The 12,943-nt window shown below is 39.4% G+C and overlaps 3 protein-coding genes across 5 annotated transcripts in view; 1 reads left to right on the top strand and 2 right to left on the bottom strand.

Moving 5' to 3' along the window:
- Positions 1 to 580: 580 nt before the first annotated feature.
- LOC121721216 (phospholipid hydroperoxide glutathione peroxidase-like) lies at positions 581 to 4,478 on the bottom strand. Its single transcript, XM_042107961.1, has 7 exons — positions 4,346 to 4,478; positions 3,170 to 3,264; positions 2,813 to 2,957; positions 2,080 to 2,231; positions 1,444 to 1,468; positions 1,258 to 1,317; positions 581 to 882 (listed from the first exon to the last, which is right to left on the bottom strand). Exons 1-7 carry the CDS (start codon positions 4,412 to 4,414, stop codon positions 850 to 852), a joined length of 579 nt encoding a protein of 192 aa, XP_041963895.1. The 5' UTR covers positions 4,415 to 4,478; the 3' UTR covers positions 581 to 849.
- A 180-nt stretch (positions 4,479 to 4,658) lies between these two features.
- Positions 4,659 to 9,131, top strand: LOC121709354 (DNA-directed RNA polymerases I, II, and III subunit RPABC1). Its single transcript, XM_042092682.1, has 8 exons — positions 4,659 to 4,841; positions 4,995 to 5,169; positions 5,321 to 5,436; positions 5,945 to 6,025; positions 6,374 to 6,432; positions 6,535 to 6,613; positions 7,482 to 7,555; positions 8,910 to 9,131. The coding sequence occupies exons 1-7, from the start codon at positions 4,785 to 4,787 to the stop codon at positions 7,545 to 7,547; spliced, it is 633 nt and encodes a 210-aa protein (XP_041948616.1). The 5' UTR covers positions 4,659 to 4,784; the 3' UTR covers positions 7,548 to 7,555; positions 8,910 to 9,131.
- Positions 9,091 to 12,943, bottom strand: part of arhgap45a (Rho GTPase activating protein 45a) — a 32,023-nt gene continuing 28,170 nt past the window's right edge. For 2 of the 3 annotated variants that reach the window (XM_042092661.1, XM_042092676.1), the window contains exon 23: positions 9,091 to 11,285. In XM_042092661.1, coding sequence (XP_041948595.1) covers positions 10,966 to 11,285 — 320 coding nt within the window. In that variant the 3' untranslated portion in view covers positions 9,091 to 10,965. The remainder of the gene's footprint in view (positions 11,286 to 12,943) is intronic. The other variant, XM_042092670.1, reaches the window with a different exon arrangement.

Genomic DNA, 12,943 nt, shown 5'->3' with positions numbered 1-12,943 from the left:
TACCAACAAGCTCATCCTTGATCCTTGACAAAATTCAGTTCACACAGAGTTTAAACCAAGACCAAAATATAGAGTAAAATGATTTTCATCTTTTGTCTACTGTGAATAATATGTGGTTAATTGTAGTGTTGCAAGTTGTTTAATAGTATTATACAGTAACTGTATTAACTGTACGTGATTATGTATCTTTATGCCTTGCGTTTTGTTTGATACTGCTAATAGAGATGCTATGGAAAAAAATGTCTGACAATCTACTTGTCTATTTGGTTCTGCCCCATTCAAATTTATTTGTCAATTTATCAGCTCCCTTCTTCATACATGTTTTGTATATCTTTATATCTTCCTTGGGCTTTACTGATATTGCTATTATTATAAAGCAATTGTATTTACAATAAAGAATGCTCTTACAATGTTTCTTATTATATTTGTCTGTCTTACAGTATTAATGTGTTGTTTACCATTATCTATTATAATGCAAGATGCTTTGGTTAAAACCACCTGCTGAGTGTCAGAACACATATAACCGTAACACATCTCTAACACAACTTTAACAAAACAACAATTAGCCAGAACAGAACCATCAGATTCAATATTTTATTAGGCTAATAAACAATTTCAAACCCAGTGTTTTAGTGCAGGGGGAATTAGTTCAGCCCTGTCTCCTGAAGGTTTGCTGGTTGCAAGGGGCCACCCCATGGTTATGCACGCCAGTTTCATCAGGCCTGACCTCCCTGACAGACAGGTTTACGGTCAGGCCGTCATTCAGTTGGGCAGTGGCACCCACACGGCCAGCCAGCCCCAGGAGAATAAGGGAGAGTGGAGGGAAGGGGGGGACGGACCGGAAGCTCTTTACAGATACTTGGGCAGATCTTTTTCCACCGTCTGTCAAAACACACACACAGACAGACACACACACACACACACACACACACCAAGATATGAAATCAATATGAAAAGAACACATGAACAAGAAACACAACCATCTAACTAAAGACATTATGTTTATGATTATGTTTATGTTACTCGCAATCTCTGTCTAAAATGACTTACAACAATAAACATTACATTATCCTTAAAGTAAAAAGTTTAAAGTAAAGCCAAATAGCCTACATTTAAATAGTGAATAGTGAACAATAGTAATATTAACAGTAATAATAATAATCAATCATCACCATCATACTACTACTACTACTACTAATAATAAATAATAATAATGTGCAAGGTAGTGATTACATAAAATGTACACTTTCAACTTACACTTGGATCATCCATGGGTCCATACCTCTTCACAACCTGCCCCTCACGGTCAATCAGGAACTAAAAGCACAGCAGTAACAAAACTGGCTGCATGATCTTTACTACCATTAGTTAAAGACATATACTACTCAAAATACCACTTGATGGATGCATAGAATTAAGAACAAATTAGCTAGATATATTTACCTTGGTAAAATTCCACTTGATGTTGCTATGAAAAATAAACATTGTAACATCAGATTAGAGTGAAGTGACAGGTAAACTCCCACATGTGCACTAGCTGAAAGAATTGATTGGTACAATTTTGGCAATACGCCAGTTAAAAATGGCTGCCCATCTGCAACCTTCCCAATACTGGATGTAAACACATTAGAATGTATAGCTGCCCCTCCCCGCCATACCTGCGTTTCATCTGACTGTGGTGTTCATGGCCACTGGTGTATTACGGCCTGGACCCAGGATGTCTGAAATACTAGTCTATCTATCTTATTTAAGTAATGGCAGACTCTCTTGAGCCTTCCTCTTTCATCAACAGCACACTGGTCTTGTGTTCAATAACACCACAGATGTCTCCCCCTGTTTACACACATTTCTTAAGAAGTCTGTCCAAAATCTGATAAACCTGTCTCACTCTACATTACATAAAACTATGATTAAGTGATGAAAAGCGAAAACACAGACAAAAAGAAAATAGGCCAATTTGAGCCAATTTCAAAACTATGGTCAGGGGCGGCCCAATTTATACTCGCAAACACAGAATGTCTGTGTTTACTAAAATGCTGAGGTTGGCAACATGAAAGTGTATGTGCTGAAGGAACTCACTTCCCAAGCATTCCTTTCCCCTTGGGCTGATCCTTCATCCACTTCCATAGGGGGTGGGCATTGTCACCATTAACATCAATCTTGCTGAAGAGGTCAAACTCAGCATTGTAGCCTTTGGCAAACTCTTTGATCTCAGCTTCTGTACCAGGTTCCTACAGTGATGAGGACAAGAACCACATCTTCAGAGTGTCATCTGGGTACATTCAATTGTACACCACCTCATCCGTCCTCACGCTACATATTAATCTGCACATTTACCTTCTCAATTTACTCAATTTTTGCACCACATAACTGTCAAATGTGACAAGAATTACTTGTCTCTCACTTTAAATGAATGGAATGTTGATGCCAGACAGTTCAACTTACACCAAAGAACATCTCTAAGTTGATCATAATCATAGTGAATACTGGTGGTGAAGAGTCCAAACCTAACTGTTGTGTAGCATGAATTGAATCATGAGGAAATGTGTGCTAAAGTGCAGTAAAAGCAAAATATCAAAATAGAGAACCTAAGCTTGACACCAAAGATTGTTCAGTGATCTCCAAAATTATAATAATTTTATCACACCCTCAACCAAAAGTAACATCAGATCCTCAACCACAATCATAACATGGACTTTTAATCTCTCACTATACTCAAACACCTCAGGCTCCATCAGTCCCTAACTATTTCGATCCCTCTGACTGGTGGGGCCCTCATTTGAATGCGGTTTGATATCGGTTTCTTCTTTACCTGACTTCCAAACTGGTTGCAGGGAAAGCCCAGGATGCGTAAACCTTTCTCAGCATACGTGGCGTGCATTGCCGCAAACTGAGTGTAGTTTACGCCAGTCTTGCCTCACTTGGAGGCAACGTTTGTGATAATACAAACATACCCTCTGAGACAAAGAAAACAAATGAACATTAAAACAACCGTAGACTACAAGCAATACAGGAGTAATCACACTTCAGTAGTCCTTTGTGCATTTGAACATATTATAATAAGGGTTATGTTAATGTCCAGCAGTCACAACTTTTACTGGTATTGAAAAAGGGAACTGAAAATGACCTTAAAGTATTGGAATTTGTGAGCTATTCAGAAATCACTTACTTGTATTTTTCAAGAGATACCTCATTTCCATCTATGTCCTTTGCTGAGAACTCATAAATGGATTTGGCACTCTGCCAGTCACTCCCCTGTGCACACTGCATGTCAAAGTATGTGCAAAGAAAAGTGGTCAGGGGAGAAGATTGGAGAAATCTCTTAAAAAAGGAAATGGCTGATAATGCCCATTTCAAAAATCTGGGAGTGGCTCAAGACCAATTGTGCAATCTCTGGACTTTACACAGAGAAATACAATGACTACAACTCTAGGCCCACTGCATGTTAACAGTTCCTGGACCACTATCCCATGCACCCTCATGTCCACCTCGTCCAGGGATTTAACTGGCTTAAGAGACGCAATACACACAAATGTTGAAGGTGGTAATGGTGAGCCTAAACAGATTCTACACTAATCCTTTACTGGTAAAAAATAGGCCTCTGAAGACAAAAACACAGCTGTAAAACTTTTTTTTTTTAATGGAATAATTCATTATTGGTCATTTCTACATCAGGGCCTCACAACAGTCCCCGATATTTTGATATCAGCAGTAAAGACCGACTACTTCGCACCCTAGAAGAGTAAACTTAGTAGGCCTAATCATTTGGCTGGTGATATCCAAGAGCTAGTGTGTGAATGTGGGATGTGTTAAAAATCCATATCCCTGCTGAGAAAGGGGGAGAATCGATTATACAGCGATCTGGATGAGATAAATTAACATTTCGCAAATCAATCAACAACATTACACGCATTTTTGACGTTACTAAAACGTGAATATGAGATAGTGTCTTGGAGATAGCATACAAATCTAAACTGCACCTAAATTGCACATCACTAGTTACACAACGTAAGATAAGGACTCGCCAGCTATTTTCGCCTCAGTAAACCGAGCTACGGGAGATGCAGATATGTTTTGTCATATATATTAAGGCAGTTATTTGTTCTTGTTTGATTTCTCTACGAGAGAACACTGCCTAGCTGTCTGTTTATGTTAACTCTGGACAGGACCAACGCTAACTTGACTGTTTACAGCTACGTACACTACACTACACCGACATTACACCGCGTCCACAAAAATAGCCTTGACCCCTATGACATTAGCCTATCCAGTCGTACTCATAATAGTAAATTTACTTCTCCAATACATGCATTATTATAACAAGCAAGGTACGCGTTCTACTTACCATTGCTCTGTTAAACCCTTTACACCAGACGAGGGCTGAACACACTAACGTCCGCTGAATGAGCCACATTATCAACTCTGTCAGCTGAGGGTCCGCCCAATTATAAATTCATTGCTGCACTGTACTGCCAGACAATAACCAGAATTAAAACAATTGTGTATATATATATATATTTATTAAAACACAGTGATAGTTTCACTTAATTACTGTTCCTCTTATCAAGGATGTATTTTAAATTGCCATCTGAATGATAAGAGCATTACAGGCGAAAGCGCAGACAACTGGGTTGGGTCCATACTTGGGCCCTACAGATCAAACACGTGATTGCTTTTCCGGAAATTTCTTTAGGATATTGTTGGATTTGAATGAGAGAGAAAAACGTGCTAGACTTTGAGTACCAAGTAGTGTATTTTGTTAATATTACTGGGTGAAAACTATTATGGATGACGAAGAGGAGACTTACAGGTTATGGAAAATCCGTAAAACGATAATGCAGGTACGTTTCTAAGTGATTAGGCCTTGTTCAAAAATACTTGTTATTGTTAGCTAGCTAGCTAACTTAATTTATAGACAGTCCACTGCACATTGAATGTTTGCACGTTAGTGGGATGTGATGAGTTATAATGCACTATTTATTTTTGCTTATCAGTTATGCCATGATCGAGGATATCTGGTGACACAAGATGAGTTGGACCAAACACTCGAAGAGTTTAAAAGTCAATTCGGCGATAAACCAAGTGAGGGTCGCCCACGACGGACAGACCTTACTGTTTTGGTGGCTCACAACGATGATCCCACTGATCAGATGTTCGTTTTCTTCCCAGGTAAACAATGTCCATGGAGATCCTAATGTTGAACGTTATTCATTCTTTTGGACATTGGTCGTGGGAGTTTACGCATGTATTATTCATATCTGAATTGTTTCCTTTGCCCACCCACCAAAACATTATATTGTATTTTTTTTGGTCGTTACAGAGGAACCTAAAGTTGGAATCAAGACGATCAAAATGTACTGTCAGCGCATGCAGGAAGAAAACATTACCAGAGCCATAATCGTAGTACAGATGGGAATGACGCCTTCGGCGAAACAGGTATCACTGTAACACATTTGGCAGCATATACCGGTCAGCCATAACATTATGATCACTGATAGATGAAGTGAATAACACTGATCATGTTAAGTGTTAAGTAGTGAAGTGAATAACACATGATCTCGTTATGCCACCTGTCAGTGGATGGGAAGTATTAAGTATTAGTATTAGGCAGCAAGTGAACATTTTGTCTTCAAAGTTGATGTGTCAAGGATTTGAGCGGCTTTGACAGGGGCCAAATTGTCATGGCTAGAAGACTGGGTCAGAGCATCTCCAAAACTGCTGCTCAGTCTGCACGTCAGTGCCTATCAAAAATGGCCCAAAGAAGAGAGTGTAATAATTGTTTATTTTGATTGTTTCAACATCTCTCCTGTGTATATAAGTTACTGTAGGCATAATCCTAACATTGCCATCCTCAAAGCCACTATTCAGTTGCAAAATATGTCTGATATGCTAGACATTATTTCATCTCAGTAAATAATATTAGTGAATTTTGCCACTCTCCCAGTCTCTTGTTGACATGGCGCCAAAATACATCCTGGAGCAGTTTCTCCAACAAGAGCTTCTTATCAACATTACAGAGCACGAGGTGAGATGTTGCATGTTGCTCATTGCATGTCTTTTGAAACCTCAGTAGTAATCTACGTCACAATTTGCTTTGTTCATATCTGCTCTTTGATTTACAGTGTTCGTTTACTTGGATTCAGCCATTGCATTGAAAAGTAAACACCCCTAGTTCACGCTGTTGATTAATGATGTTAGCAATTTCAATTTTGATAATATACTATATTTCATAAAAAGTTACAAGCACCTACAATCACAGCAATCTATGCTTCCAATTTTTTGAAATGCCTGATAGCGTGACGCTAGTCAGTCATGTATGTTTGCGCATGTTTATCTTTCTGAATCGCTAATCTAATTAATTTTGTCACTGTAGCTTGTTCCTGAACACATAGTCATGACCAAGGAAGAAGTGACTGAGTTGCTGGCCAGATAGTATCCTTTCTGTCTTTGGTGATTGGGTAATATTCTTGAAATTAAACTGTGAAACACTACATGAAGTAATCAATTATGAGTTAAAGACCTTGACATTAACAGTAAGCTTAAGGAGAGCCAGTTACCCAGGATTCAGGCAGGTGACCCAGTGGCTAGATACTTTGGACTGAAAAGAGGACAGGTAAGTAGCGCAATGCATTATCCTGCAATTAACAGCCACAGCTATTTATATCTTTCAGAATACATTAATGCAGTAATGATCTTCGTAGTTAGGATGAAATGCAGACACACCTTTGGTGTAAATATTAGCAATATATTAGTGATGACCATTGTAGATAGGATGAATGAAATGACATGCCCTCGGTCATTGGCGCCGCCAGCCGTAATCCTGTACGCACTGTGCGTACAATTTTTCAACGCTTTATTCATGAAATCATTCAATATTACAGCAATAAAAATATCTTGTGTTCTGTCTTAATTGAAACATGCTTCGCGCACAAATGATAGCCTATGTTAAGGGCAAAGAGAATGGACATTTCAACATACATTAGAAGATGCATTAGAAGATGATGATTGGTGTAAACTTTGTCACGACATGATAAGCAGTTCTGGCGCTTAAAAATGCAACGTTCCATTCAGTCATGAATCATTCAAGCATAGTGCTCGTCATAAAAAAGAAAACAGCAGCTTAATATTTTTCAGGTGTTTAACAGTAAAAGGCAGATATGGCCAAAGCTGCTTGTTCTGTAAAGGTATTTCTGTCCTACCCAAATTGTGTTAAATGCTGTGTTTAGCAGCCAGAATGCTAAACACAGCCCTGCCCTGTCCTCGGTGTAGATATTAGACTTATGATTACACTGCACCGATTACACTGCTAGAGTTCAACACAGAATGACTGGGCAGTATTTTCCATTTCCAAAATGGGGACCACCACCATCACATTCTAATTTTGTATGTATTGACTTAATGTGTGTTTGAATGTCTCTCTCTCTTTTTTAGTGTTGCATTATGGTCAGAGTAAATGCTGACTGGTTTTCTGTAATTGTCAGGTGGTGAAGATCATCAGACCTAGTGAGACTGCTGGCCGGTACATCACATACAGACTTGTACAGTAGAAATAAAGGTACTCGTACATCAACCCTCCTATCTATTGATCTCGTACAACCATGTACAGGTAACTTGAAATGCTAGTCAAGCATGGAAAGACAGGTTGGATCAGATTCCATCCACTCATTCATCCCTTTTTTATCATTAAAAAATTACCTTTATCTGCCTACATGCATATTGTGCCAAAGGCAATATAACATCTCACAATACCTAGAAGAGAAAGCCACATATGCACTGTTACTGTTCATTGAGCTCTACTTTTAATAACATCATACCATTGAGGCTGTATGAGAAACTCCTTGTGTTTGGTGTAAAAAAGTCCACATGTAGATGGATACTGAATTTCTCAACCAATAGATCACAAGTGGTGAGCGTTAACAACAAATGATGTAAGCCAATGTCCACCAGCTTTGGTGCTCTCCAGGGCTGTGTTCTACCCCCTCTCCCTATTTAATTTTATACCAATGACTGTTTCACACCTTGACCTTGACTCAGTCATGATTTTCTAATTTGTGGATGCTACCATTGTAGTAGTGATAATATTATATTATTACTGACCACAGCTTAAGTTTAACATCTCCAAAACTAAGGAGATGGTAGTAGACTTCTGCAAAAACAAAAATTTGCTTCATGTTTCTGAGAACCACCATCTCCTCCAACCTCAAATGGAACGTTACCTTCAGCCATATTGTTAAAGCTCACCAGCGTTTGTTCTTTCTACGTCAACTAAGGTGTCTAAGGCTGGGATGAGGGACTTTGAGCTGTGAGTTTTCTCACATTCTCTATCACAGTCTGGTCACACTGTCAGCCGACAGCAAGATGGCGCTAAATAGGGTTGTCAAGGCAGCATCTAAAATCATAGGACAGGACCTCCCTGACATCAAGAATCTACTATCTGAACACTTAAAATAGTTAGAGACCCCTCTCATCCTGCCAATGCCCTTTTCATCCCTCTTCCTTCAGGGAAAAGGTTAAAAAGCATTACAGCCAGAATTTCCCGATTCACCAACAGCACAAATCCCCAGGCAGTGAGGCCTTCAACACACATCATCCCTCAGAATCTGATCTGCTCATAACCTGACTGTGTCCCCCTTCAGAGTCTGTTTTAAGGCACTAATACTTTTGTTTTATTTATCTATTTTATTTTTCTTATTTATTGAACTATAGGGGGGCCAGACTTCCTGTATTTGTTTTTAAGACATCTTGTATTTGGTCTTCTGTGTATATGTTTTGTTTGGGCTGAGTATGTCTGTACACCAAATTCCAGGTAATGTTCCATCGTACCTGCAATAAAGCGTCGACTTGGCGGCAATCAGTAGCCAACATAAAGTGGATGCATGCAACCTGAGCCCTGTTTGTTTTCTTTACAGGCATTTGGCAGACTTTCTGAAAAACCTTGAGTGAAGATTTCACTGAAGTGGACACATTTCATACATGTCAGAACATCGAGAGAACGTAATACACTCAGCAGACTTGGCAAAAATATGACAACCTTGTTCCCCCCTCTATTTGATTACCTGTGATAATTCTTGCTAAATCAAAAGGACAGAGTTGTGTAAAATGACCATTTATTAAAACATTTTTTACATACAGTCTGTACTTGTAATTACTTAGATTTATATAATTTAAGAGCATTTCATTGTCTTGTACAATAATCTCATAAAATACATCCAGTTAATACCAGTAGCTATGGAATCAAAAGCAATACAGAGCTGTCCATATGAGTAGACATAGGTGACTGGTGATCACATCTGATTTTACAATGAAGAAAAAAAGTTTCAACCCCCAAAATATAGCTGTAACCTCAAAACATGCCACCCCGTGTGTCCCAATGCCAATCCCCGAATGTAAAGTGATTTACCTACTATCCAGCAATACTTTAAGGGAAACACACCTGAGGATTAAATATGTTTCCTGGTCTGTTGACCTACTGTATGCAGGGTTCCCACTCTAAGTCAAGTGTAAAATTTCATGACTTTTCCCTGACTATCCATGACAAAAAATCTGAATTTCCATGACCTATAATGAGAAGATTTCTGAGCAGCCGCATAGCGTTCAAGAATCTTTGACTTTTTTTAGAGCGGAATATGAATAAATGGGTATTTAGGAAACAAACTTGGGCTCCCCATCACCACTTAAACATGCAGTAAAGCTAATAACCAGATATACACCAATTCTGTGTGAAAATACATTTGTATGTGTTTTGGCAAGTATATTCTAAACTTCTACAACAAAATTCCCTGATATTCCATGACTTCGCCCCAGTTATGATAAAATTCCCTGACTTTCCATGTCTGGAATAGACTTTAGCAAAACTCCATGATATTCCAGAAATTCCATGACCTGTGGGAACCCTGTGTATGGAATACATCACTCTGTCCAGCAGTAGTGGGACTAAATGGAGACAAATACTATGTGATGGGGAAATGTTAAATCTGATCCCTAAAATCCACTTTCTGTGACCTTATAGAGACAGTAATACATGGTTGAATTGTGCAAAATGTTCAAATCATACCATATTTAAGAACATTATGCTGAAATCAAGTACTAAAGAAAGTAATCAGTGTTGGCAGCAGCACTCTACAGTATGCTCATATATAAGAAGTACCATATTAACAGTGCAACCGCAGTCTTTGGCTCCATTACAGTACATGACTGGCTCTCCATACCGTACTAAGAAAACTTTCAAAAAGAGAAATATATTGTGTCTCACTACTCATTCCTTGAAGCCTGATGTACAGTTGAATTTCAAGTAAATAGTTAATGCTTTCCTGTTCTTAAGCATAGTTGAAGTCAATTTACCTTGAATAAATGAATTTGTATGACATAAATAAACATCTCGGTAACAATGAGGGTGAAGAGTAGTACTAACAGGCCTCTGAATATGAAAAGGTGACATGACCAAATGGTTTAACTGAAACAACTTAAATGAAAATAAAAAAAACTACATTCCCAGGTAAAGATACTGCATTTAAGATATTCTGTAACTCCTCTGTTTGAATAACGTGACATTAATACAAGTAGCTACTAAAATTCCATCACAAAAATAATAAAAAAAATCTACACAATTTTTGGAAAAAAGAACACAGAAAATGGCACATGTAGTAGACTCTGTGATAATACACCTGTTTCTTCCATAAGCTAACAAAACTGGTTGAATTCCATTTTCTGGTCATATCCAAAACAGCCTTCCATTGTTGCACTCTTGAGACAGATAACCTGAGCTTAAAAAAGGCACTCCAGTATACTACAGTAATCTGCAAAAGGACAAAATCCACTTGTGTAAAGCAAACACATTCACTTAAGTAGAGGGACAATATACCGGTAACAAGGACTTCAAAATAAATCCACCAACTAAGTGTGGTTTTATGATGCAACAACAAACCTGTGCTGGACACTAAACCACAGGAATATGGCGCCCAGTTCCTATTCAGCAGAGGCCAGCTCTGCTTCAGTCTGTGGACAGTCCTCCACTGTCCTGTCTGTGCTTTCGGAGACGCCCGTCCCTGGCCCTGCCTCTGCCGTCTCAGTCTCTGTGTGGCTGGGGGATTGCTCTGGGATCGTCTCTGGCACCGTGCCTGACAGGTCCAGGCTGACCCGTGGGCTCAGCTGGTCGTCCTCCGTGCTTGTCTCGCTCTCCTGACTGGCCAGAGGGGGGCGCCGCCTGGGTCGCCTAACCACCTCGTCCAGCTCCGAGTCGGAGTCCAAAGAGCGCTCCCGTGAGCCAGATGAACCAAGAGAGTTCCCTGGGGGGAAAATACCACATGTCAGTTTGCTTACCTAGAGTTACAGCAGCACAATGTAGTTCTTTTACCTTACAGCAAGCAATTTGCGAGGGAACAAGGTCATATTATACAATTTTAATGGAAGACTATTGCACAATTGCCGTAAAGTAGTTGGTGATTGTCCGAGTTGGGGGAAAGCCAAATTGCTAGGTTGGTTCTCAATAGACATGTAGCCTACAGCTGGGAAGGTGTACCATTCTCCCTATTACATATACGTTTGCCTTCAAAATGACGTTGAAGCTGTTATATTAAAGGAGAATACCGGCGATTTTTCACCTAGATATCATTTTCTTGAGGTCACTGAGTACTACCGGTATGAGAATTGTTTTTAAAACAATCTACTACCTAGCTCAAATTGCTGCAGCCAACAGCTAAAGCTACCAGGCAGCTACAGTGCCACATTGTGGGGGCATGTTCATGCACCCAGAGTGTACTCGGTGACCTTGAGAAACCGAGCTATATGTGAAAAATCAACAGAAATCCCCTTTAAGGTAAAAACAAAAACAGAATGGCTTTAAACTCATTTTAATGTTATACTGACTTACAATACGGAGAATGCACGGCCAATTAAACAGCAAAGGACAACGGCAGTTCAAACGAGGGTAAGCAAACAAACGTCTCGTCATCGTTAATATTCCACATCTGGCAGAAAGGAGACATCATCACAACAAACTGTGCAGCCAGGAACTGACATTTTAATTTCCTCGTCACCAAGCTAACCAACATCAAGCTGGCTAAATATTGTAGCTGAATAACTGTGTTACGTTAACATACCTACCGGACTAGCCTAGAAATCTAGATGCACCTTAGAGGCAGCAAATGGTTGTGTTAGGTGCCTTGCTCATGGGCACTTCAGCCGCGTCCCACTGGTCGGGGCTCGAACCAGCAACCCTCCGGTTACAAGTCCAGAGTGCTAACCAGTGGGCCACGGCTGCCCCAAAATCCTGGCGCGCCAGCAAGATCTACGTCATTTTGACGTCACTGTGTCGCGCTACCGGTCGGGTGCGTCGAGTATGTAGAAGCCCTCCTCACTGCTCCCCGACTGCCGCTGTTGTTGCAGCTTACTGCGCCGGGATTAGTGTGTGTTTCACTAATTCATGGATTGGGTTAAACGCAGAGACCAAATTTCCCTCACGGGATCAAAAGAGTATATATACTATACTATACTATACTACTATACTATCTTGATGTGGGTCTGGCTCGTGAGGCTACTACCAGACACCTATTCAACCTGTTCTGTGTGCTATTCTGTAGTTGAATAACTTGCTTTTCCAGATTAAATGTCTGTTCTTGGTCTTGGATTTCGTGAAATACATTTCTAAATAAATGCGACTTATAGTCCATTGCGACTTATATATGTTTTTTTCCTCTTCATGACGCATTTTTTAGCTGATGCGACTTATACGGTAATAATAAATTCATATTCATAATAAATAATGGTGCAATAGCAGTCCTTCTGCAAATACAAATGTGCAATAATAATAAAATAGTAAAAATAGTATAATAATATTTTTTTTATTATTGTATTTATTATATTTATTGTTTTTATCCTGTGTCTTTTTGCTTCTGTATGGCTACTGTTATCTTATTTGTGTACCACTGAGGATGAGTTGCGGATT

This window comes from Alosa sapidissima, chromosome 1, assembly GCF_018492685.1.
Source record: "Alosa sapidissima isolate fAloSap1 chromosome 1, fAloSap1.pri, whole genome shotgun sequence".
Classification (NCBI taxonomy): Eukaryota; Metazoa; Chordata; class Actinopteri; order Clupeiformes; family Clupeidae; genus Alosa; species Alosa sapidissima.
The sequence above is the reverse complement of the archived record's forward strand: the minus strand, read 5'-3'. Positions and strand labels throughout refer to the sequence as shown.

What these genes read in the sequence shown, in the direction of transcription:
- LOC121709354 (XM_042092682.1), top strand. Translation starts at nt 4,785, where the DNA reads ATGGATGACGAAGAGGAGACTTACAGGTTATGGAAAATCCGTAAAACG. An exon ending in TCCGTAAAACGATAATGCAG is followed by an intron (nt 4,842 to 4,994) that starts GTACGTTTCTAA and finishes TTTGCTTATCAG; the next exon opens with TTATGCCATGATCGAGGATA. An exon ending in GATGTTCGTTTTCTTCCCAG is followed by an intron (nt 5,170 to 5,320) that starts GTAAACAATGTC and finishes TGGTCGTTACAG; the next exon opens with AGGAACCTAAAGTTGGAATC.